This window comes from Euprymna scolopes, chromosome 27 (genome assembly GCF_053919585.1).
Source record: "Euprymna scolopes isolate OS-2025 chromosome 27, ASM5391958v1, whole genome shotgun sequence".
NCBI classification, from domain to species: Eukaryota; Metazoa; Mollusca; class Cephalopoda; order Sepiida; family Sepiolidae; genus Euprymna; species Euprymna scolopes.
In genome coordinates this window covers 75,682,975-75,707,974 of record NC_136508.1, presented here as the reverse complement: position 1 = coordinate 75,707,974, position 25,000 = coordinate 75,682,975, and the positions used below count along the sequence as shown (strand labels likewise).

The 25,000-nt window shown below is 33.5% G+C and overlaps 1 protein-coding gene across 1 annotated transcript in view; it reads right to left on the bottom strand.

The window, feature by feature from the left end:
- LOC145248918 (uncharacterized) overlaps nt 1-25,000 on the bottom strand; it is a 424,846-nt gene that overhangs the window by 109,786 nt on the left and 290,060 nt on the right. The window contains exons 27-31 of the mRNA XM_080110703.1: nt 20,739-20,955; nt 16,938-17,096; nt 13,736-13,891; nt 7,625-7,786; nt 4,262-4,348 (exon numbers count right to left, since the gene is read on the bottom strand). Coding sequence (XP_079966829.1) covers nt 4,262-4,348; nt 7,625-7,786; nt 13,736-13,891; nt 16,938-17,096; nt 20,739-20,955 — 781 coding nt within the window. The remainder of the gene's footprint in view (nt 1-4,261; nt 4,349-7,624; nt 7,787-13,735; nt 13,892-16,937; nt 17,097-20,738; nt 20,956-25,000) is intronic.

The window sequence follows — 25,000 nt, the reverse complement described above, 5'->3', positions numbered from 1 at the left end:
AGGGATACATGGAGGGGGAGGAGGAGGGGGTTACTTTAAAATTCGAGTCCTAATATTTAGGTTGTTGGCGTCTCGTTGGTGAGATGATTTCTTGATAAGTATGTCTTGACCTGTTGGGTGTTCGCTTAGGTTGGGAGGCGGGGGGAACTATGATTCGGTTTATCTATTTGATTTTTATTTGTTTTGAACTGCTTTGAGAGGGTTAGCCTGCGGTCGTACGCGCGAGCACACAAATGCGTACATACACACACATATACTTAAAGAAACGTTCACATGCACACATTCATCTCCGCCATGGCATGTAAACACATGAACATATGCCTACATGCATGCATATACACCCGCGCTGCTCCTGCTGACCCCAAATTTTCCTTAAGGTGTTAAATTGAGTACGTGCGCGTAAGCATGGACGCACATACATATACACACACACACACATCGACACCCATACATCCATGCAGGCGAATACATGGGCCTACATGCGTATATTGATTCAGACATACTTGCATCCCCATGCATATATGCAAGCACACGCGTACATACAGATACCTATATTCGTGAACACATACATCGACATATACACAGCTGCACTCATCTACATACGCATGTGGACAGCAGTTAGCGGGCACATATACTCTCATATATACACACATATGTACCCATATACATCTATATCCCCACGTACACACGAACATGCACATAGATGCACACATGCATATACACACATACACACATGCCCAGATATACAAACAGTTATTGGTCTAGACATATTCGTCTACATAGATGTAAATCTGAGTTCATTTGTGAGTATATAGACGTAATACTTTCGTTAAATGTAGACATGATTATACATAGATATGAGCATAAACTCATTCTCAGGCTCATATGCGTAATATTTTCATTACTGAAGGTTTTTAATGGTTTTATGTGGGTGCACACGGGAGCGCCGACGTACACCTCCTCATACATATACATATCTACAAATACACGCCCCCACACGCATGCATGCACAAGATATACACGTATACACATATGCACACATACATGCACTCATACATACATTCGCAAAGATACACACCCACCATCACTTACGCACAGATATATAGCGTGACATGCCGTAAATATAGGCACAGGTTCCACACACATATACTTACATACGCATTAATAAACGCATACGCACCCGGGATAGTGGTCCTATGTAGCCATACTTATAGATTATGGGGAGGAGTTTGAGGTAGTTTATATGGGGATTAAGTACTGTAGTTATTGTTCTAAGTTGAGGTATTTGGTTTTTTGGGGTATTATAGATCAGTTACCGCGGAAGGTTATATTGGGGTGTCATACTCTAAGGTATGCGTCTATACACATAAGGTATCGGTCAGTTATACATTTCCATGCGTACTTACCTGTGCAGATGTAAATCCACATAGTTATATGCAAACAATTTCCGTGTTAAGTTCTGGATGTTGCATGTAGGGTGTGCTGGGGTTGGACAGGAAGTTGGCTAGGGGGAGGGGAATTGATGCCGATTATTGGGGGTTTATGTGGGATAAGGTTATGTGGTGTTTAGAGTTGGTGGTGATTGGGGGTATGTGTTATTTTGTTGGATTTAGGGGGGTTCTTAGGAGGAGGGGTAAGTTGGTGTAGGGTGTAGGAGGAATTGGTTAAGCGGGGTTAGTTGAGTATATGTCATGGTAGTTTGGTGTATGTGGTGGGTGGTTGTATTGGATGTATAATTTAGGGGATTTAAGGTGCTGTTGTCTAAGGGATGTTTTAGAAAGATGTATAGTTGCTAAGGATGTGGGATTTGTAATGCCTACAGTTTATGGTGGTTTCCTGTTTTTTTGTTTAGTAATTTGTCTCTGTCTTTAAATTTGGAGATAAGGAGTTTCTCGTTTAGGCAGAGGAGACATGGGGAGTTTAGGGATTTACATGTGCTAGATTTTCTAAGGAGTTCCCATTTAATGGTTGGTGTAAGGTTATTTTGGGTTAGATGTAGATAGTGGGTAGTTAGTGAGGTTTTGTTAGGGTGGTTAGGATTTGTGAATGAGCATTTATGTACTCTGAATCTATCTTTAAATGAGGTGCCGGCCAGGCCAATATAGTATTTTTTTGTCGTTTGGGGTGTTTTTAGATGCGATTGTAGCTTTATATACTACTTCTGTTTGTAGGCATTGTTGATTATGTGGACATTCCGATTTGTTGATGCAGTTGCACTTGTTCTTGTTGGTGTTGTTTGTATTTTCATCTTTGTTAAGTATTTTTCTGTTGTGTTTCTTGATGATTTGTTTTAAGTTGTCCGTGCAACTGTAGCTGAGTTTAATTGTGTTTTTGTTGAGGATTGTGTGGCTGGGTAGGAAGTGGTTGTTTATTAGTTGGAAGAATTTAGTGTCAAGCTTTGTTTTGGCCATTGTATTGAAGGGAGTTGAACCAAATTATTTTCCTAGTTCTATTTTTCTTGTTTGAGGTATTGGGTGGATTAGGCTTAATGTAATTAAAGGTGGTGTTTGGGTGACCACTTTCCTTAAGTGCATTTTCGTAGAAGGGTTTGTGTTTGTTAAAAAATTCGAGTGTGGCGGAATTGGTGCTAAGTCTTTTTTCGATAGCTGTGAGGATGTGTTTAATTAAATGTTTTGGGTGGTTTGATAGTGGGTGTATATAGAGTGGGTAAGTATTGTCTTTGGTGTAGGTTCGTATGTGTTGCTTGAGAGGTTGAGAGTTATATCGAGAAAGTTGACGGTTTTTATGTTGTATTTGATGTCTAGTTTTAGGCCTATTCTGTTCATTTCTTCAGTTAAGTTTTTCTTTATTTTTTCACATTTGGGGGCATTTGAGTTTTCAACTATTATGAGGCCATCGTCTCTATATAGTCCTATGTTTTTGTTATTTATAGTGTTAGTTAGGTTGTATAGAATGAGGAGACCGACAAGTTCAGTTGCTTCTGCTGAGTCTGCCGCTCCCATTGAGAGGTCGAATGATCCGGATTGGTTCTTCTTAGTCCATTGGGTGTCTTGGCTAATTAGGGCTGTTTTTCTATACTTTTTTATAATGTCCATTTCGGATGGTTGTAGGTCGGAGAGTAGGGAGGCAAATTCCAAGGCTTCGTCAAACAGTGCTTTTGATATGGAGGGATAGTAGCTTTCGATATCGAACTGGATGAAGGCGGCCTTCTTTTTATTTTGGATGTTGTTGAACTATTCTATGGTGTCCTTAGTATTAATCCACTGGTTTAGTTCGTACTTGGTTTTAATTTGTAAGTTAATCCTTTCTAGTATTCTTTTGCTAATTTTTCCTATTTCGGGCTTAGTGGGGTTTATGATTCTAGTTTGAGGTTTTACCTCGAAATTGGGTTTGTGGTCCTTAAGCATTATGTAGGCTTCTTTTTTCGCTAGTTTTCCGACTCTGTTGCTAATGTTAAGTGTGTCAGTTATGTTTTTGCTATCTAAATTAATGTCTTTGATTAGATCTATATCCGATTTTTTATAGTTGGTGATGATGTTTTCTTTAAGCAGTTTTAGGTATTTTTGTTTTTGGATTTTGTAGAAGTTATGTGTCTGGTCAGCTTTGACATGCAGTAAATTAGAGGAGTTAATGTTTTTGACTAGTTTGTCTAGGTAGTGTTGGAATGGGTTTTTTTTGTGGTGAAAGGATACTTTGTTGGTAAGTTCCGTGAGATCTGTTTCGAAGTTGTGGAATAGGTCAACAATTGGGGCTGTATCCTTCTTCTTTTTCCGCTTTCCTCGCGCCCCTCCCCTGACATCATTCACTCTTTCATTCCACCATAAGCGAAAATGTCTGTAAAAGTCTGAGGAAGCTACATGACGGCAAAAAAAAAACGGTTGTGTAGCCGAAACAATAATGTAACTTGACAGAAAAATACGGTAATAAAAAATTAAACGCATATTTGCTCTACAACAGTATCGATCACTTTCTTCAGGTTTTTATTAATTACCATTTCCACTATATATATATATATATATATATATATATATATAGAGAGAGAGAGAGAGAGAGAGAGAGAGAGATAGAGAGAGAGATTAGTGATAGTGGGAAAGGAGAGGAGCAGAAAACAGAGTTTATAAACCACATTCCCTCCACAATTAGCTATGTTTCTTTTCTCACTTCGTTGACGAAGTGCCTTTCTATTATTTCTGCTTATCTGTTCTCACACATGTAAAACTGACTTATTGAACACTTATGAGCTCATCATGCCACTTTTTGGATCGATTTCAGGTCATTAATATAATGAGTATGTACTTACCATTTTGGCAATCACAATAATAGTCATTGTAGCCGGAAATGCATTTGGCTCCATTTTGACAAACGTCCTCTGCGCACACTAGATTTCCTGTTTATAAATAATAATTTTAAAAAATTACACAACATTTATTCATTAGAAAGATTTTTATTTAAATTATTTTTTGAATTGTCATCCTAATAATTATCCAACTTAAAAATGAACAAAACTATATTTATATTTACGTTCTTTTGATTTTTGCTTTAGATGATTATTGATTGTGTGTGTGAGTGAGTACTTTCCTCATAGGTTCCAAAACGGCTGAGCCTATCTTTTTCAAATTTCACACAAATGTGATTTATATATCTGGCAGAGTTCTTAGATATGCTTTGTATAGAAAATTATCCGGTAAGTATCTAAACTCAAATAAAGTCTTTATTTCTTATAGATAAAAAGAATTTTTACGGGGTAATATTTAACGTTGGACCATTCAAGGAAGATAATTCTCTGCAAATAAAGGGAGATTCAATTCTCAGCCAACGATTTTTTCTTTAAAAAAAAGCAAAACTACTGTCATCTGGGGAAATAGCTGAGTTATAGAGCATTCGAGTACAGAACGAATGGTCTCCTGTTGAAGCCCGGGTGTACCTCACCCCCACAAATTTGTTTTAATTTTCTTTTATAGTTGAATTCAATTTATGATAAAGAAGAGGTACCATTTAAAATCGACGAAAGACATTTCTTCGTTTGCATATTTTAAAAGTAAACATTAATCAGAAGTGATTTTTCCAGAGCATTCAACTACAAACCAAAATAACAGCTGGTGTCATATTGTAAACAAACACAGACGGAATTAGATGAACGACATTATCATTAGAAGTTTTTTTAAAGTTTGCGAATAAGTCCACGGGGCAAATCATTCATCTAATATATAATATTCAATAGCTGATTGATTCTATTATAGTACATACCCAATTTGCATAAATTAAAATATCATGTTTAAACGTATTGTTTAACACTAGGCGTACAGCTAGAATATATATATATATATATATATATATATATATATATATATATATATATATATATATATATATACTAGCAAAAGTAACCGTCGTTGACTGAGCTCAAAAGCAGACTACAGAAAATGGACTCTGATTTATGAAAATATGATAGGTTACGAAAAGGAAGGGTTGTAAAAAGATAGCTTCGAATTTGGGGGGTATCAAAACCAAAGCAAAATATGATGAAAGTAAAAATAAAATAGATAACCCCCATAATTTATTATACCATACCTGTTCACACTGAAACACTTATCACAATATTCTGTGGATCTATATTAAAAAAGCTTGTTAAACTTTGTGATATATTTCCATTCTATGGAGGTCAGGCGCGAACGAACACACCAGAATTTTATTATACAATATTTCTTCAAACTGAAACATAATTATCAAAGTATACTTACGCAGATAGATATGAAAAGTCTTTATTAAAGTGTGTGCCTATTTCCATTCCATGGAGTCCAGGCGCGAACGCAGACGCTACAATTTTATCATACCATTCCTATTTTAGTTAAAACATACTTATCAATGTATTCTTATGTACATCTTTATCAAAAACACTTGTAAACGTTTTTTTTTTTAATTTTTAATTTTTTTATTTCCATACTTTGTGGACCAGGCGCGAACGCAGACCCCACAATTTTAATGAATCATCATTATGCCTGATCACACATACCCATTCCTGTGTCTCGATACATCTTCTATCATTATATGCAATCAGTTTTCTATAATTGCCAACTATATAGGAGCCTGTTCGTTACCAGACACACGCGCAGACGTTCAGCTTTATATTATAGAAGATATAAGTAGAAGTAAACGCATATATTCAAAGTGGAACGATAAATTTGTCGCCCTAGAAATGATTCCATTTCCCTTTGATAAAAAGCGGTTTTCTTTTTTTCTGTTTTTTTTTGGGGGGGGCAGTAGTGCACAAATCCCAGGAGCGATAGAATCCTTCTCTCATGTCATTAAGTTAAACAATGTTCAACGAGCGAGATCGGAGATGCGCCGCTGTACAACTCATACCCACAAAGTGTATTTGTGTATATATTCAGAAATAGTTTTAGTGACGTATCTAAGATCACTGTATATTTCAGGTACAGATATAATTGAAAGTAAGGCAAACTATATACGTATGTACTATAATAGAATCAATCATCTATTGAATATTATATATTAAGATCAATATTATATATTAAGATCAATATTGTATTTTAAGATCAATATTGTATATTAAGATCAATATCTAAGATCACTGTATATTACAGCTACATATATAATTGAACGTAAGGAAAACTATATTCCGTGGTTTGTTATAGATAGCAAGGAAGCAACATTTTCAATACCAGAGAGTTTATAGTAATTGTAGATGTTAAGTATATTACTTAAATAAAGTCATATCTTCTTCTAATGTAGGAAAAAATAAATCCAGGTTTCTGATAACTTCTGGGATTTGCTTTGCATAGGCTTTTTTTTTTCGCTAACGTTTTTTTTTGCCCGTAACGAGGGGGGGATAACGAATTTCAGCTTCCGGGTCAAGTAATTTCTTCCTCAGAACCTCTAGACTTTGGAACTCCCTTCCGGGTTCCTGCTTCCTCAACTGTACTGACATACAGAAGTTCAAGTGTAACGTAAACCGACGTCTTGCTGCCCACCTCCCTACATAGTACCCCTATAGTTTGTGCCCTTAATAGTAGCCCCCTACATCAAAGTGGAAATGTGCCTTGTTTGGGGTGAAAAAAATCTGCTTCGTATTGAAGACAGTACACAAGAAAACCAATATAATCATCGGTTATACCATATCTCCAATATGGAATGACTTTCGAAGGGCAATCGTCTGTTCGCTAACCTATATTTTGGGCAAACTACTTACTTCCTTACATTTTATTTAGATAGACACAATTAAGCAGTAACATGTTAATCATATGTTTACCGAATGTGAGATATTTTGTCTATATAATCTATATATATATATATATAACTATATATGTGCATATATATATATATATATATATATATATATATATATATATATATATATGCACATAAAGTTATGAACAGTACATAGGGCCCGAGCAAAGCCGGGCTGAACTGCTAATAAATCAAGAAAGTTAAACTTCACGGAATCTACTTTGAATATATATATATATATATATATATATATATATATATATATATATATATATATATCTTTTGTTCATTTCTAAATGGATAATAAGAATTCTGTCTTTTCTTGTATTTTATAGTTATTATTTCCATCTTTTAACAGTCACAATAGATCAATGTTATGCAGCAATCTTGAGAAATAAGTATATATTTTACTTACTTTTACAGTCAGTGCGATTCTTAGATCCATTTGCATTTATGTAACTCATGTCGGGGCACGGCTCACATATTTTCGCTGCGTTGAACTCTGCAAATGTATTTGGAGGGCAAGGCGTGCAGGGTTGAAACCCTGTCAAAGAATAATTTCCTGGAAGGCATTCAACTATAAATAAAAATAAGGAAATTTAACGTTTTTCAGGTAAGAAATACGTGTATTAGGGGGGGGAGTAAAATAAAGTCTATATACTATGTCCTAGCAGGTCGTAAAATACGTTTAAATATGATACTTTTACTAATGCAAGTTTCGTATTTATTGTTATATTATATTGGACCCAATATATTATAATGATTTAAAAAGTTTTTAAAAAAATAGCAAATGATTTTGACGTTAATGCCTGGCCTATACCGACATGATTGCTGCAAGACTAAAAATTAAAATATGAACCAATAGCTATTCCTTTTCTTTAATTTTCACACTTTTGCACCGATTTTCCCCGCCAAAAGCCCAAGTTGCCGGCTAACATGTCACCTATTTTCTCCCAACAGCTCCATTTACCAACACTTTGTAGCACACGAAACCCCTCCCAAAAAAAAGCGAGACATAGTAATAAAAAAAAACACCGCATATTAGTCGTCTCACATTGTAATTTGCGCGTCCCAATCGTTGAAGCCCGACTCATTCGCATGAACAAATTAACCATCAATCAGACTCAGTATGAGAGGGAAGGCACGTTTAAGGGCTTACGATTTTAATCGACTCTCCAATAAATACGCCAAACGTAACTTTTAATTCATTACTTGCATTAAGACGATTCATGGAAGTCGAAACGTTCGCGACTATAGCAAGTTTCTTTTTACACTCGAACAAAACTTTCGAATATTGGACCGCAAAAAAGGTAAAAATGGATAACACGAAAAACAAACGGGAACTATCTATGCTGGTCAATGAAACATGCATAAAAAAATACTGCCCAAATGTACTAGTATATATATATATATATATATATATATATATATATATATATATATATATATATATATATATAAATGCAAGCAAACATTAAATGCAACGGAGACACTTATTTTATGATTCTCTTTTTTTTTTTTAATTTTTCGATTTTCCGTATAATCTTTGTAATATCAAAATCGAAAATATAAATAAAGGTTCCATCGAAAATATAAATAAAGGTTCCATAGAAAATATTAAGAAAGGTTCCATAGAAAATATAAATAAAGGTTCCATCGAAAATACTAAGAAAGTTTCCATAGAAAATACTAAGAAAGTTTCCATAGAAAATATTAATAAAGATATATATATATATATATATGTATATATATATGTATATATATATATATGTATATATATGTATATGTATATATATATGTATATATGTATATATATATGTGTGTATATATATATACATATATATACACATATATATACATATATATACATATATACATATATATACATATATATATATATATGTATATATATGTATATATATGTATATATATATATATATATATATATATATATATATATATTGTAGCGTCCAAAGAATAAGGGACGGTCGATTATTTTCTTTTAAGTGGCTTCTAACTCTACCTATGAAAAGGGGGGAAAATTGTTGGTGAATTTTACAATGTTTAATAATGGTAGTTAAATAAAAAAAAATATTTTAATTTTTGATTTTGAATATGTATTAGTTTTTTACATATAAACAAATTTAATTAAATTACTGGTGTCCAAATGTTAAGGAACGAAGGAAATTATTAATGAAAAAAAAAGAATTCATTCAGTATTTGCTTTCAATCACACTATGTCATTTTTTGTTGCAAGACAGAACTAATCTTTTACATGTTATAGAAGAGATATTATTACAGGATTGTCTTATACATTCCCATAAATCATCAAGATTTTTTTTTTTGGGGGGGGGGGTTCTGTGATCTTATCACCAATAATTTTCCAAACATTTTCATTGGGTCAAGGTGGGGTCTCTGAGCTGGCCAATCCATAACGCAAATGTTGAATCTATTTAGCTCTTCTAAAACTATTTTTGCTTTATGGCACGGTGCGCTGTCTTGCATAAAGAAATCAGAATCAGAAAGATTAGGAGCCACATGTTCTCTAATCAATTCTCTGTACATTATGGCATTTACTTTTCCATGAATTATCACAAAGGGGCCAGTTCCTTTTAAGATATCATGTCTCATACCATTATACCACCCCCTTTCAAATTTTACTGTACTTTTAACGCACTTAAGGGACAGTCCTTCTTCATTTTTTCTTCTGACGTGGTCTTTTGTCTGATGCGAAAAGAGTGAATTTAGATTAATCACTAAAATGAATCTTTTCCAATTGTTTCTTCCCGAAACAAATGTTTTTCGGTGAATAACAATCTGGCCTTTTGATTTTTAATAGAAATTAGAAGCTTTGAGCAGGACTTCTTGAAAATAATCAAACTTCGTTTAATCTACGTGAGATCGTTTGTCTGGAAATTTTGTGTCTAGTTTCGGATGTAAAATCCCGGGCTATCGAAGCCACAGTTTTAATACGATCAGAACGAGATGATCGAATTATTTTTCTATCCTCCCTCGTAGTTGTTATTCGGGTCGGGCCGATTTTTTTCTTTTCAGTTAATGCTAAACCTTTTTTTCTTTTTTCAATAAACCGAAAAACAACGCTTTTAGACCTGTTCAATATTTTAGCAATCACCCATATAGACTTTTTTTTTCATCATAATGGTAACAAATAAGCTGTGTTTCTTATCTTGAGAGATTTTCTCGAGCATTCGGAGTCGATATTTTGTTAAGTTTTTGTTAAAATTGCTAAAGTTTGTATTAATTTTTCCCGTTCCTTAATTTTTGGACGCCTGTAATTTAATAAAAATTATTTATATGTAAAAACCTAATATGTATTCAAAATCTAAAAGAAATAAATTATTTTTTATTTAACTACCATTATTAAACATTACAAAATTCACCAATAATTTTCCCCCCTTTTCATAGATAAAGTAAGAAGCCACTCAATAAAAATGATCGAACGTTCCTTAACTTTTGGACGCTACTGTATATATATATATATATATATATATATATATATATATATATATATATATATATAAATATAATATATATATATATATATATATATATATATATATTATATTTCTAAAACATATAACTTTCATGGGTGTAGGAGATTTATAGATGACCTTATATGCATAAACGATAATGATGAATTCGAAAAAAATAAACATCTTATATATCCAAACGAACTAAAATTAAATTGTGAACATAGAGGACAACAGGCTACATTTCTGGATTTAGATATAAAAATTGAGGATGGAATTTTTCTTTATAAAATATTTGATAAAAGAAACGCTTTCCCCTTTAAAATAGTACGTATGCCCCATAAGGATAGCACCTGCCCCGTTTTTGTGTTTTATGGAACCATTATGTCAGAGTTTTTGAGAATAGCTCGCGTTACTCTAAAATTAACAGATTTTATACCACCAGTTTCTAGCTTAGTAATAAGGATGATAAAACAAGGTGGAGATAAAAATAAAATATTTAAACAGTTAAACAAAGCATTTGTTTGTTATCCTGATGCTTTTGAATCGTTTAAGATAAACCAGATTATATTGATAAAGGAAATCCAAAACTATATTAGCAATGTATAAATGTATTTATAATTACATATAATAAATTTATATAGTTAAAAAAAAAAAAAATGTATATATGTAAAAATAAAATATTTTTAACCTTTATATATCTAATTTTAAATAAATAAGAATGTAAATATACAAACTACTAACTATAGTGGGGGTGATAAGTAGTTAAATGGATTAATCCAAATCTTATAAATACAAGAATGATAAATTAAAAAATTAAAAAATGTATCCATTTTAAATGTGGAAATTGATGAATCGCACAGGTAAGAAATTCATTTTTATACTATGAAAAGGTTAGTAATTACAATTAAGAATAGGAAATTGGGGAAAAAAATTTTTTGTAACTTGTCTTCTTCCTAAGATTAAGGGTGGTGGTGTTTGATCAACACTGCTGGGGAGCCATGATGTAATACACTGTTTTGTTTTTAAATCCCCGAAACAGTGTTTCATGGTAAACAACTGATGATCCCTTAAAAAATATAAAAATTGGTATTATAGTAAATTTGAGAGTTGATGCAGTGATTGCAGGTGATTAAATGACTTACTGACTAGATGTTTTTTTTAATGAATGATAAAAAATAATTTTTTGTGTGGTTTCAAATGTTTAAAACTTCAAAGACTATATATATATATATATATATATATATATATATATATATATATATATATACATATATATATATATATACATATATATATATATATATATATATATGTGTGTGTGTGTGTGTGTGTATATATATATGTAGACGGGATTTGTACTATTAAAACAAGCAAATTTTGCGGTCAAAAATGTATTTGCTTACATAATCAGCACTATGCTCATTGATGGTGCATTGAGAAAAGTGCTGATTATGTAACCAAATAAATTTTTGACCGCAGAATTTGCTCGTTTTAATAGTAAAACTCCCGTCTCCATATATATATATATATATATATATATATATATATATATATATATATATATGCATATGTATATCACAAGCAGACGTGCACCATTAAATGTTTCTGAATATATATATATATATATATATATATATATATATATATATATATATATATCACAAGCAGACGTGCCATTAAATGTTTCTGGAGGGGGCATTGAGAATAGTGTTGATTATGTAAACAAATAAATTTGGGACCGCAAAATTCGCTCGTTTTAATAGTACAACTCCCGTCTTCATAGATCCAGTTCTTGGGTTTAAATTATGAGAAACATTATTTGTAAGAACTGCCCTATATCGTCGTTGGCAGAACTCGCGTGGGATTATACATTTTGATCGTTAGCACTGAGCAAAGCCCAGCTACGGAATGTTTTAAGTGATCCACGAAGTGCAACTCCATTCGCACAACTTTCAATTGTCACCATCCGCTGTTTGAAGAAGACATCTTGCAGCAGGTTGCCTGTACAAGTTGAGACCCGCCTTGTCACCAACGTGATTTCCTTGGATTTTACTTGTGCGAATGAAAATTCAATTAACTTTCTTGGATTTTACCGTCATTGGATAATTTACCTTTCACCACGTGAAATCACCCCTTTCTTCACCATATTCCCTCTGTTTCACTTTTTGTTACCAAGTAAGATCTTTGACTTACTTGCAGTTTCATCAACTACTTTTGTATGTAAAATGCGATCCGGCATTTTGCTAATTCCTACCCTCTGATGAGAAGGAAAGTATTTTTTCGAAACTCCGCGGTTTAAGGACTATCCACTTATTAAGTGTTTCCTTTTCAGATTAAATATGTTTTTAACTCATTTTCAAAGTGTTTTAACATGTTTTTTAACTAGTTCATATTACATATATATATATATATATATATATATATATATATATATATAAGAATAAAATTATCTAGCAATCAATAGAACAGAATTGTGATTAATTGTGATTTTCCACTGACTTTAGCAAATAAGGTTAAAACCATTATAACTATTTGCTAATATTTTCTCCTCTGAAGAGATGGTAGACCTTGAAATCCTATAGGATAAGGAGTTATAATATTCCAAATGTATTCTTTGTCTTACATAGAATAATAAAAATCTTTTAATTTGAAATTCAAACATTTTACGTCATAAATTTCTAAATTCATTGCATGACTAAAATTTGATATATATATATATATATATATATATATATATACATATATATATATATATATATATATATATATATATATAGAGAGAGAGAGAGAGAGAGAGAGAGAGAGCAAAAATGGAAATTAGAAAAAATGGAGAGAATGCTCTATACTATTGCAGAGCATATATATTTTTTTGTCTGTAAAGTCTAATGAAGTCATCGGATTATTGATAAGAGTCGGTACTCGAAACATGTGTAACTAAGCAGAAAAAACGGTAATATATATATATATATATGCGACCTTTTTTTGCTTGGTCAAGCTATAAGATAATGGCTGTCATAAAAATAAATACTCACATTTACAGTCGGACTCACTACTTGCACCCCGACCAGCAGTCTTTGTTCCCGGTGGGCAAACTTTGCAGAGTGTGGAGTTGTACGCATAGGTTTGCTCTGGACAAGGACTACATGGAATATATCCGGTGGACGAATAAAATCCTGGAGGGCACTTACCTTGAAAATGATATGAAAAAGTTAAGTTATAAAACGACCGATACAAACAAAGTAACATAAGTACATTAATTGAAAACAATCATCAATGTGAGTCTAAACGAGTCAGCGCTATGGAAAACAGACTGTACGGCTATGGACTGAAAAACATATAGACCAACAGTACGAAAAGCATATTGGTTGACAGACTAACAGATCCATCGGCATGCAATCAAACAGATCGAATGGCAGACTTATATACGAACATATAGACTGATAAGAAAATGCGGGTCATATATATATCAGCGATGGGACGATTCCAATATTTTCCCGATTTCGATACAATTACCGATTCCGATTTTTTATAAATCTCTAAATATTTAACAATGAAATTGTTTTGATTTCTTGATTACCGTAAACACACGTGTTAATTGTGCATATACTTACAGAACATGTAAAAACCCACTTTTGAGAGTTTATCTGTAACTTTTATATTTATTGGTAGCTTAAAATAAATAAATATTTATTTTGGGATTGCCACCAGCAGTTGTTTTAAACAAATTCGGAAAGAAGATAATGGAACGTTTTGGAATCGGAAAATAGGGACCGTTTTTTTTTTTTTGTTTATCGGATTTCGATTTCGATACCGATCCAGATCCAACCGAAAGTTCCGATTTTTCCGATTCCCGATTCCGATTAATCGCCGAAACACTAATATATGAAAGTATTTTAGACGGCGCTTTCAACTGTATCGGACATTTAAACCTTATACTTCACTAACCTCTCAAGTAAGACGTCCCAAGCATTACTATCTCCATGGCACGTAATGTTAAAAAATAAACAAAGAACCTGAGGTTTCTGATGAAGATTCTGTTATCAATCAAACTCGGTCTGTTGACGTAATCTTTTGAAGAATAAATAACATGTTTAATTAATTTAACTTCTTTTTTTTTTCTTTTGCTAAAATCAGAATTGAAAAATAAATTAATGTGTAATATGCAATAAAAAATATCAATATTTTGACTGGTCTTTTTCTTCCGTTGTAATATTCACTTTCGATGCATGGAAAGGGTGGAAATACTTTCTGTTGTGGTAGGAGCTACCTAATTAGCATATGTGGAGTTTCAACTATATAAATATTGTTGTTACTGTAAAGACAGGGGAGACCCAACGAGAGATTAAGCGAGAGGCTCAGAGAGACACGAAATCGAGAGTCGACGACGACCTAGCGGACAAATTCTCCAGGGACGGTCTCCCCATGTCTATATCAATGGACTTTATGTACATATTGTATATACTTTCTTGAATTTAATATATGCGTTCTACTTTACATTTGTGTTGTAGTTATTTATTCCATATGTTCAGTCGAGCTTCAACACTTTCACTCTCTCGCTCTCTCTTTTACACACACACACACACACACACACACACATATATATACACTAGACTACCCGTGCCCCGTTGGGTCAGTATGTTATATTAGCTATGGGATTCATGTATGAGCCTGACACTTATGACGTAAAGAAAATAGTTTTTTTTTACATGACAGAAACATTTCTATGAAAGTATATTAAAATGAAAAAAAGAATATAGCTAGGTTTCTATGAGTCGTTCTGTTTATTATAATTGATTATTTTTTAGAAAAAAGAATTACAGTTACTGAATTATAAGTGGTTGGCCATACTTATGGGTAAATGTGCACTGAACAGATACCATAATACTTATTATAGTAAAATTCTAATTTTGATATATCTGCTTTTTTTTACATCGTTAATTTCTGTATTACGTTTAAGTTATTTTAAACCCCACGCTTCCCATGTTAAATAATAATTTCGAAACAATAACGTTCGTATTTCAGCATCCCAATTGTTCTTTTGTTTTTTGTTTTTTTCGCGTTTAAATTATCCAAATAAACAATTGTTAATACTATCTGCTTTTTTTACATCGTTCATTCCTGTATTACGTTAAAGTTATTCCCATGTTAAATAATAATTTCGAAATAATAACGTTAATATTTCAGTGCGCATGTCATGCGCACATGCGCAACCGGATGTCGTCAAATGGAAAGTGGGTTACGTACATTGAAAATATTTTAGCTCTTTAAAAGAATTCCTTAGGCTTTATTTTCTGCCGAAAACTACAAACTTTTAATAAATGAATGTTTATTTAAAGAATAAGGATACCACACGTGTCCAATCTTCTACCCGTGATATTTCGAATTTAATTTTCTCAGTGATTCTAAACAGGGGAATTCTGTTAATTTCTACACATGTGCGCATGATCGAGTGCCTCCCAACTTGACTGGGCCATACACAACGTCTGTCTCCGACAAACACCATGTAATGTAGGAAAAGAAAAGAAAAATGTATTATTTGAAAAAATCCTGATGAGGTCTTTGCTATAAGCCGAAAATCAGGAGCTTAAACTAAATGAATGTTTATTAAACGAATATATATATATATATATAATATATATATATATATAACTACTTCATTTACTCACATAAAATTAATATACGAAAGTATAAATTTATGGGTAAACTTTAATTATTTACTTCAAAAGTGTTCAATACATAGGTAGAGCTAGTTAATAAGTTATAAAATATATATGGCGATTAAGCTACACTGAATATTCTGCGTTTCATCCATGCTAGGACTCTTCAGGCATAAGCCTGAAGAGTCCTAGAGGGGATATATATATATATATATATATATATATATATATATATATAATCAAGAGAGTGTGTGTGTGTGTGTGTGTATGGGAGCGAGGGAGATAGAGAGAGAGAGAGAGAGAGAGCGCGCGAGAGTAACAATTATTCAATAATATATATTTGATTATTACTTACATAGTATATGTCTTATCCATGCGGAATCATCAGTATAGACTAAAAGTTCAAATTTGTTGTACTATTTTACCCCTCCATGTTGATTGACCTCAATTCCAAACGCTCTAAATACCAGAATTACCCTTAATTTTAGAAACAAATCATAGTCAGCCGTGCATGCACATTTATTGTAATCTATAGTAATTTTATAAAAACAGCAAAAATAATTAAAATTGGACTTACTATAACACGAATTGACTGTTGTAGATCCTGTAGTGTTAACATAAGTGCCTGGGGGACAATCAGTGCATTGGGTTCTGTTACTTTCTGCGTTGTATGTATTTTCTGGACAAGGTATACATTTATAAAAGTCCTTGCCGTACATTCCTGGTGGACACGATACTGTAAAATTAGATTGACATATTTGAATGCAAAACGCGATGAATCTAATTAGTTTAAAATGCGATCTTACACAATAAAAATGCGAATATATTTGATAGTGAGCTTTTTTTTCTTTCTCTTACAGGCAAAGAGACATCATGCCGGTATCATGTTATATAAAATATACCTTACAGAAACTAAACCTGAAAAAGTGACTCGGAAATCTTGTAGGCTGTGAGGCTTGTTCCAAAAGTAAGACCTATTTTTTAACTAAGAAACTAAAACGTGGAATAACCCGAGACTGGAGTGATATTATTACCATGAGCAACATTTTGAGCTCAAGTATTTAATTACCAACCATATAGTCACCAACTTTTGCTATGCATTTTTACCAGGCACATTTACTGTCTCGGTTGTATAAGTCCAGAGCACATTTAATCATTTACGTTTCTGTCCGCATTCTTACATTCAGGAACCGATCTCTTAACTTTACTGATATCAACTGGAGTTGGAGTTGAAAACGCTCAACAAGCACAGGTTTCTAAGAGTTTAGTTGTTCAATTTTTCTGCATTAAGGAATTCAAAGACGCATCTCTGCTTCTGATGCACGTAGTTGTTTATTACTTTTTAATCCATCTTCATCCAAACAAGTCACAGTGCCACTTTGATGTAGGGGGGGGATACTATCAGGGGCATAAGTTACAGGGATACTATGTAGATAGATGAGCAGCAATATGTCTATTCACATTACGCTGTAATCTGTGCATGGCAGTACAGTTAACAAAGCAAAATCCCGAAAGGGAGTTCCAAAGTCCAGCAGTTCTGGGTATAAACTATTGGAGTAGAAGGCTTTTTTACATCTAGGGTTCTCTACTGTGTAAGGGTGGGATTTTATTGCTTGTCGAGTTTGTCAGGGGCACAGAGCATTCACTATTAAAATTGGTTTCCTTCAATAACTAAAGAAACCTCTGCCACCAATAGCAATGGCCAGTGACTCCCTGTCTGAGAGTACATCTGTCAAACTGCTTGGCCTAACGTTCACAGGAAACATGAGCTGGAACAATTATATTGAAAACATTGCCAGGACCGCTGCAAAAATGGTAGGCTCTCTCTACCGTGCTAGAAAACTACTGACACCTGAAAGTATCCTGTATCTCTATAAGGCCACCATTCGCCCATGTATGGAGTATTGTTGTCACATCTGGGCTGGTGCGTCTACTACTAGTCTCTCGCTCCTAGACAAGGTTCAAAAAAGAGTCGCCAACCTGATAGGCCCTGAACTGACATCTAAGCTTCAACCCCTGTCCCATCGACGAAACGTTGCATCCCTCTGCTTGTTCTACAATTATTTTAATGGTGAATGCTCTGACGAAACAGACACCCTCGACAAACCCGACAGGCAGCTAAATCCCACCTCCACACAGTAGAGATCCCTAGATGTAAAAGATCTTTCTACTCCAGTAGTTTCTTTCCCAGAACCGCTAGACTCTGGAATTCCATTCCAGTATCCTGCTTCCCTAACTGTACTGACATGCAGAAGTTCAAGTGCAACGTGAACCGACATCTTGCTGCCCAAATCCCTACATAGTGTCCCAGTAGTTGCTGACCCTGATAGTATCCCCCTACACCTGAGTGGCAATGCGCCTTGTTTGGGGTGAAAATGTAATAAAAAAAATACTTGTAGAACAGGCCGAGGGATGCAACATTTCGTCGATGGGACAGAGGTTAAAGCTTAGATGACAGTTCAGGACCTGTCAGGTCGACGACTCTTTTTTGTCCAGGAGTTAGAGACTAGTAGCAGATGCACCAGCCCAAATGTGACAACAATACTCCATACATGGACGAATAGTGTTACCTGTACCTTAGAGATGAACAGGATACTTTCAGGCGTAAATAGCTTTCTAGCGCAGTAGAGAGAGTCCAGCTTCCTCGCAGCGGCCCTGGCAATTCTGTCGATGTAGCTGTTCCAACTTATGTTTCCTGTGAACGTTAGGCCGAGGATTTTAAAAGGAGTATTTTTCTTCTAGTTTTACACCGTCGGTATCTGCAACAAAATAATAACATTTTCAGGTCATGAATGTATCGGTTCAGTCATCTCGATAATGCAACTTGCACTCCGCTTGTCATGCATTGGGACAGAATGAAAAAATAGGAGGTATTACTTTCGGAACGTTTCTTTGTACAACCTCTTTATAAAAGAAAGGACGTTGCTAGTATACTTCTATCTTCATTTTCTATGGAAGATGCTCGTCTGAGCTTTCATTTCTGATTAATCTTTGTAAGACATTCGCCGCAATAAGTCGCTACCACAAATGAAACAATATTTTTTCATTCATCCCGTGTGTCTAGTGTAAATTTATTTTACTTATATGTGGCTGTCACAATTATCTAATCCTGTCACATCAGCAAAACGATGCGACACAAGAGAGCACATATTTGCTAGTTAGAAAAGAAAGAGTTATTTAGATAAAAACGTGGTCAATAATTATAGGAGGGGAGCATTTTTATAATAAACTCACAGGAGATAATTGATATAAAATTTGCTTTTATAGTCGGAAAAGGTTACATCAATAGTAATCAGAGAATTTCACCTCCAAAATTCGATGAAACCATTTAATAGCATAAAATGAACATGTAACACTCGTCCCCTAAAAAGGGTTTCCTGACGTGAAACTCATCAAAGATTCGTTTGTTTGTTTATTTGTTTTACTTTATCTTAGCAAATATCCATCATTTCTGCAAATTTAAAAAAAATATATATTTTTTTTTACAAAACAACAAAACCAAACGCAAAAAAAAAGTATTAAATCATAAAATTATTTTTCAAAATTCATGGATTCAACATTAAACACCTCCATAAAGAGTTAATATGTCGTAATAAAACAACTAAAACAGAAAACCATGGATAAATATTTCAAAATATAAAGAAAATGCAGCAAAATTTTTCCCCCAAAAATTACTGGGTTGAACATAAAATAAGCTTAAAAGAATTGATATGCCATAAAAAATACAACTAATCCAAGTCTACATTAAAACAGATTTTTGTATGGATCATCGATTTACAATTCTGTTTAATTTTCTATTCTATTCTTCGTATATTTCCCTCGATATGGTTTAGATCCGGATTCTTACTGAAGGGGCTTCACCGAGGTTATCAATATCCAAATATCGTGTCAGGGTGCGAACACGGCATGGCTAAGTATTCAGCCAATATCGCGGATATCAAAATTAAAATGGTCATCTATACATTTTATTTGAATGGTGCAAAAATAATGTCGTTTTTTGACGTTAACCTTCAAATCCAAAAACGATATTTTTGCACCAACCAGTTTTTCGGGGTTAATTTGGTTTAGTTTTTGACACTGTTTCATGTTATTTTATGCTTAATCTAGTAATTTTGTAAAAAGTTCTTTATATCTTCAAATATTTGTTCATGGTGTTTGACTTGAAAATTGTTTGCTTTTCTTTTGTTTTTGTTTCTTTTTTGTTTTGAACTTTGCACAACACAATTGAGTTTTGCAAAAGAACGGTAAAAAAAAAACAATAACATCAACGTTTGGTGAGTTTTAGGTTAGGATGATGACAGACAGCCTGATCTGATAGCAAAATTAATATACACTTGAATCCATACTTGCAAAGGTAGGCTTGCTGAGAATAACTTACCACAAAGTCCTTTTCCGTTGATAACGAAACTCTTGGCTGCTGACTTGCATAGGAAGCCGAGATATGTTACTTGCACTTTTTTCGTTGTCCCACATGGGATATTAAATTTTCCTGCATCCTCTCTTGCATAAAAGTTGATCACATCGCTTGCTATCTTAATCATATTATCCAATGTGGATTCCTGGCTTGATATCTCTATTCGGATTGTCGCATTCACCTATGAATGATAAGAGACACATTTATTTCTATATGATTATAATACTTTATGGACATTCCATGCAATTTATCTTCAACCATCAGGAAATTCCATCTTTAAAAAATCAGGATGACTGATATATATATAAGAGGGGTGTGCAATACGTAATACCCCTGACCCACTTCCCATAGGAGTAGACCAACGAAACTTGGCAGAGTTATTAGTCTTTCTCTATATAGGAACAATCCAGAGTTATGCATTTCTCCCATCGTTTGATGAAGCTCTGGAGACCGTTTTCATAGAACACCTCAGGTTGGTCCTTTAACCACGACATGACTTTAGAAATCAAGGCTGTATCATCTGGGAAACGTTTTCCTTTCAAAAACAACTTCATGGCTGGGAAGAGGTGAAAGTCAGAGGGTGCAAGGTCAGGAGATTAGGGGGATGGGGAGGATTTCATAACCACACGCCCGTGCTTCTGATCTGGCGACATGCGAGTTGTGGACCAGAGGGTTGTTCTGCAGGAGGAGGGTACTTTTGCTGATCTTGCCCCACCTCTTGATTTTGATAACTTTCCTTAATTTCCTCAAAAATGAAGCATAATAGGCTCCTGTAATTGTGGTACCCTTTGCCAGGAAATTTGTCATCCACTACTCCGTCCTGGTCCCAGAATACGGTGAGCATGACCCTACCAGCAGAGGGCTTCACCCTTACCAGTGGAGGGCTGCACCCTTGCCTTCTTTAGAGGTGGTGAGTCCACTGCATTGACTGGGCTTTGGTCTCTGGATCATAGTGATTGACTCAGGTTCCATCCTGTGTAATCAGTCTTTGAAAAACTTTGACTCATCTTCTTGGCACATCTCCAAATTCATCCTCGAGCAACCTGGGAATCCATCTGGCAGACACCTTATGCATATGCAAATAGTCATGAATTATAATTTCCACAGACCCTGTACTAATCTTGACATCTTGGGCTATTTGGCGAATAGTAATGCGCTGATATTCCAAAATGTCAGCCTTAACTTGACGGACAGATGTCTCATCAATGGCAGAAGGGGGGGGCGACCAGGTCTGGTAGCTGTTTCCACAGACTTCCGGCAATTTTTGAATTCACGATGCCAGCATTTTACAAGGTCATATGATGGGGCATTATCACTATAAGTTTCTTTCATTTCATCAAAAGTCTCCTGTTGTGTGCTTCCTTTCAAATTCAAAAACCGGATCATTGCTCCATTTCACAGCTGACTCAGTTCTGTAAAACAGAAACCACAATTAGTTCAGAGCTGCAATTTGCCACATAACCCGTAGAGATATAAATCATTGAACATAGCAAAATTTCAGCTAGATCAGACAACTGGAAGTGGGTCAGGGGCATTACTTATTGCACACCCCGTCGTATATATATATATATATATATATATACTAGTCCAGGTAACCTACATCTAAATGTTCAAGTGTTAAGACGCAAAATTAGCATAGTAGTTTGGTAGAATCTGCAAAGGTCAACTCTTTCAACTTTGATCTCTTGGCAGCCAAATTTTCGCCCCAAAACTGATGAAAATGTTTGCATGTCTGGATACATTTTATGTAAAAATTAAAATGTTTAGATTCAATATATGCTGAATAGTTTGCTAGAGATCGCAAAGGTCAACCCCTTCGAATTTTTACCCCTTGGTAGACAAGTTTTCTTACCAAAAACCAATTAAAAAGCTTGCCCTATGTCTGAATACACTTTATGTAAAATTTAAAATGTTTAGACAAAAAATTGGCTGGGAGGTTAATTTTTTTTTTTTAATTTGACCCCAGAGTTTTGACCCCTTAACATGTATTGCAGCATTAAAAACTGATTATATAATGTTAAATTGAATTTTTAAAAATTCTTAATGCTGCAATATTTTAAGTTACAAATTTCTTATATTTTATTAGAATATCTCGTCCTTTTTTTTTCAATTTTTATAACTAGTCTTTTACTTTTCCATGCTTAAGTTTAAACATACTTTTTCATGCGCCCATTTTTCTATTGTAATCCATGATTTTTTCAGGCTTCCAATAAATTTACTTGTTCTTTGTTTAATTTCAGTCTTATTTTTTACCCCATAAACATAACATACACATATATAATGACAATGTACGACACTCGTCTGCTTTCAATAAATTCCCCCCCAATTATCTTCCTTTCATTCTTCCATTCTCTCTGTTTCACTTGTTACTTCTCTTCTAGTTGCTATGTATTCCAGTCATAAAAAACGTTGCACACCTCCTTTAGCATTTTTACGATTTTAAACACCAGTTAATTCATCATACATTCTGCTTAAAGACCACAAATGGGACTTTAATAATAATCCCAGCACCCGCCTGATAAACCCAACTAAACCAGAAATAGGTAGAATTAGCAAAACTATACTTTCTAGAGTAAACAAACAAATCAAACAGGACCTAGAACTAAACCAGTGGGCAAATACTACCGAAGCAATCACCTGGTTTAAAAATATAGAAAACTAAGTTAAATGTACGTTCATACAGTTTGACATCATAGACTTTTATCCCTCGATATCCGAAGAACTTTTTAACATTGCCCTAGAATTTGCCGAGGTATACACTGATATATCCTCAGAAGAAATCAACATAATTAAAAAATGTAGAAAATCAGTTCTAATAAATAACAATAACCAATGGATAAAAAATAAAATGAAAAATTCATTCGATTTGGCGATGGGTGCCAGAGACTCTGCAGAGGCATCAGATCTTGTGGGATTATTCATTCTATATACCCTCACAAGCATATTCGATACTACGGATATCGGCCTATATAGAGATGACGGACTAGCTATAATAAAAAACTCCAACAAAGTCAAGGGAGAAAAATTTAAGAAAATCATACACAAAGAAATGAAAAAATTAGGCCTAAAAGCGGACATATCAGCTAACATAAAAGTAACAAACTTCCTGGACGTCACGTTAAACTTAGATAAAAACACATATGAACCATACTTAAAAGATAACGCTACTCCAATTTACGTAAACCCTAAGTCCAACCACCCACCATCAATTATAAAACATATTCCTAACTCGATCGTAAGTAGACTCAGTAATAACTCAAGCGACGAAAATGCATTTAACAGGTCATCCAATATTTACGAAACAGCCCTAAAAAATAGTGGATACAAAAATATCGATATCAAATATAAGCAACAAAACACCAACACCTATAATAAAATTAAAAACAGAAGAAAAAGAACTATAATTTGGTATACGGCCCCATACAATTAAATGTTAAAAACAAAACTTGGCAAGAAATTTCTAGACCTTATTGAAAAACACTTTCCCGCAACCAACCCCTTACACAAAATCTTCAATAAAAATACCTTGAAGTTATCTTACAGTTGTTGCGAAAATTTAGAGATGATAATTACGGCAAATAATAACAAAATACTAAATAAAAACAATGTAAACAACAATAGAATAAACAATAAAAAAGTAGACACCATGACAGAAATAAAACCAACACTAGCAGAAATAATAATAATAATAATAATAATAATAATAATAATAATAATAATAATAATAATAACAAACCAACCCCGGACAAGAACAACCATACCATAAATAAAAATACTAATAACGAACAAGATAAATGCAATTGTAGACACCGCACATTTTGCCCAATCCAAAATAAATGTCTAACAAAAAGCGTAGTTTATCAAGCAACAATATTTGCGAAAGAAAACCCAAATAACAAGAAATATTACATAGGCATGACTTCCTTAGATTTAAAAAAACCCGATACTATGACCACAAAAGCACATTCAAAAATAAAAAAACAAACAAATAAATTAAATAAACATGAATATACATAAACGATCACATACGTATATGTATATATATATGTATATATATATATATATATATATGTATATATGTATATGTATATGCATTGTTTGTGCACATAGGTATATTTATATGTATAAAAAAAAAAGAGAACGACTACCTAAAACCACTAACCTAGTTTTAAAACAGATCCTTTATTTGATAAAATGCATGCCCATTGGCTGGTAGGAAGGGGCGC